Raw genomic sequence first — 2,714 nt, forward strand, 5'->3', positions numbered from 1 at the left:
CACCCAACCACAAACTATAATCTAAAGACCCGATTGGTGCGCCACTATTTATTTCCCATTTTACTAATACTTTAATGTTATATATCAACAGCAACGATTCCGGTGACCCATTTCTTTTAATTTGTTCTCTCATCCATATAATCTCTCAAAAGTCTTCACCGATTTCATTTATTTCTCTTCTCCATTAAATGCTTGGCTTTAAGAGGATCACCCCCTGTGCTGCAAAAGTAGGTAAGCTTTTGCATGAGAGATAGAGAAAGAGAGAGAAGGGAAGAAGAAAGGTTTAGATACGAGTATGGTTTAGGGTAATGCTTAAGCTTTTTTTCTGGAGGAGATCTTTGCCGGTTTATAAACTTGAATTCCCAACGGTCTCTGAAGGCATTTAATGGTGGGTGGGTCGTCTCAATGGTTAGAAAGTGCAAAAGGAAAGAGTTGAAAAATGGTGCAACCATAAAACTGCCTATACTCATTAATTGTCTTTGCTTTCTCCTATAAATTGCTCTCTCCAATGTATTCTTACTCTCACCCCCCACTAATTAATCACTCACAGACTTCCCACTTCCATCTAATGTTACCTTAATATTCTTCCTTACCCGGCCACCATCCACCAGGGTTCCTTCTTCTAGCATCGTCTGCAACAACCCATTTGCACCAAAAGAGCCACTTCTTCGACTGTGGGCTCTGCTTATTTTAGGTGCGTTTCTACTAATTTTGACCGGAAACCACCCCATGCAGCTGGGTTTTCATTTTTAGCTAAAGTTTCTTTCAAATTCGCAGATGAGATTGGATTCTACTCCGGCGGATCAAGCTTCCCGGCGAAGGTAGGGTTTTGGTGGTGTGGGACAATGGAGACATCAACGGCTCTACTGCTATTGGCTGCCATCACCGCCGCGTATTTACTTTGGTTCACCGTCTTCTCCCGCTCGTTGCGGGGCCCACGTATGTGGCCTTTACTAGGTAGTCTGCCGGAGCTGATAGAGAACCGCGACCGCATGCACGATTGGATCGCAGAGAATCTCCGTAAATGTGGTGGCACGTACCAAACCTGCACTTGCCCTATCCCCTTCCTGGCTCGAAAACAAGGCTTGGTGACCGTCACGAGTGACCCGAAGAATCTAGAGCACATATTGAAGACCCGCTTCGACAATTACCCCAAGGGTCCCACCTGGCAAGCCGTGTTCCATGATCTACTTGGCGAAGGCATCTTCAACTCCGATGGTGACACGTGGCTATTTCAGAGGAAGACTGCCGCGCTGGAGTTCACCACCCGGACACTACGACAAGCCATGGCTCGGTGGGTGAACCGAGCCATCAAGCTTCGGTTCTGCCCAATCCTTAAAACGGCTCAGGTGGAATCCAAGACGGTGGATCTTCAGGACCTCCTCCTCCGATTAACCTTCGATAACATATGTGGACTAGCTTTCGGTAAAGACCCTCAGACGCTGTCACCAGGTTTACCGGAGAACCGGTTTGCATTGGCATTCGACCAAGCCACCGAGGCGACTCTGCAACGGTTCATCCTTCCCCAACTCATGTGGAAGTTGAAGAAATGGCTTCGGCTTGGCCAGGAGGTCATCTTGAGCCAGAGCGTTGGACACGTGGACAAGTACCTATTCGATGTCATTGAGACACGTAAGCTGGAGCTCCAGAATCTCGGAGCCGGAGGGAAAGGGAACCCACACGACGACCTACTATCAAGGTTCATGAAGAAGAAGGAAGCCTACTCGGACTCCTTCCTCCAACACGTGGCACTCAACTTCATCCTAGCTGGACGAGACACGTCATCAGTAGCCCTCAGCTGGTTCTTCTGGCTGCTGACTCTAAACCCAAAAGTGGAGGAGAAGATCCTGCGCGAAATCTGCACGGTTCTGATGGAGACACGTGGCGATGACACGTCAAAGTGGCTGGAGGAACCATTGGTGTTCGACGAGGTTGACCGACTAGTTTACCTGAAAGCTGCACTGTCGGAAACCCTCCGGTTATACCCATCTGTGCCGCAGGACTCGAAGCACGTCATTGCTGACGACGTGTTACCGGACGGCACATTCGTCCCTGCGGGTTCGGCGATCACCTACTCGATATACTCTGTGGGGAGGATGGAATGGACGTGGGGGGAAGACTGCATGGAATTCCGGCCGGAGAGGTGGCTGTCGCCGGACGAGAAGACGTACGAAGCGAAGGACCAGTTCAAGTACGTGTCGTTCAATGCGGGGCCCAGGATCTGTTTAGGGAAGGACTTGGCTTATCTGCAAATGAAGTCCATCGCCGCCGCTGTGTTGCTTAGGCACCGGTTGACGTTAGCACCGGGACACCGGGTGGAGCAGAAGATGTCGTTGACTTTGTTTATGAAGAATGGGTTAATGGTTAACGTGCACCATAGGGATCTCACGGCCATCGCTGCTGCAATTCGCAAAGAGATCGGTTAGGACTAAGTGTTACCCTAAGGGGTTCAATATCTATATGTTTTGTTTCATGAATAAAACTACAAGACATATATAGAAAGATAAGAAATATAACTCTCTCTCTCTCTCTCTCTCTCTCTCTCTCTCTCTCTCTCTCTCTCTCTCTCTCTCTCTGCGTGTGTGTGTGTGTAAAGTGGGCAGGTGTAAAAATGTTTTTTCTAGATTAAAAAAATGAAAGAAAAGTAAAAATAGAGTTCACTTCATAGTGTCACAGCTCACAGGGCTGCTTTTTTCTATGTTCAAATTTTATGG

The 2,714-nt window shown here is 48.2% G+C and overlaps 1 protein-coding gene across 1 annotated transcript; it reads left to right on the forward strand.

Annotated features, from left to right (window-relative positions):
• The first annotated feature begins 469 nt into the window (after positions 1–469).
• LOC122080934 (cytochrome P450 86A22-like) lies at positions 470–2,511 on the forward strand. The gene is made up of 2 exons (XM_042647828.1): positions 470–694; positions 778–2,511. The coding sequence occupies exon 2, from the start codon at positions 846–848 to the stop codon at positions 2,424–2,426; it is 1,581 nt and encodes a 526-aa protein (XP_042503762.1). The 5' UTR covers positions 470–694; positions 778–845; the 3' UTR covers positions 2,427–2,511.
• Positions 2,512–2,714: the final 203 nt, after the last annotated feature.

This window comes from Macadamia integrifolia, chromosome 6 (genome assembly GCF_013358625.1).
Source record: "Macadamia integrifolia cultivar HAES 741 chromosome 6, SCU_Mint_v3, whole genome shotgun sequence".
Taxonomy (NCBI): Eukaryota; Viridiplantae; Streptophyta; class Magnoliopsida; order Proteales; family Proteaceae; genus Macadamia; species Macadamia integrifolia.

Bases quoted from the DNA above. Each gene is read 5' to 3' on its own strand.
- LOC122080934 (XM_042647828.1), top strand. From the start codon at position 846: ATGGAGACATCAACGGCTCTACTGCTATTGGCTGCCATCACCGCCGCG.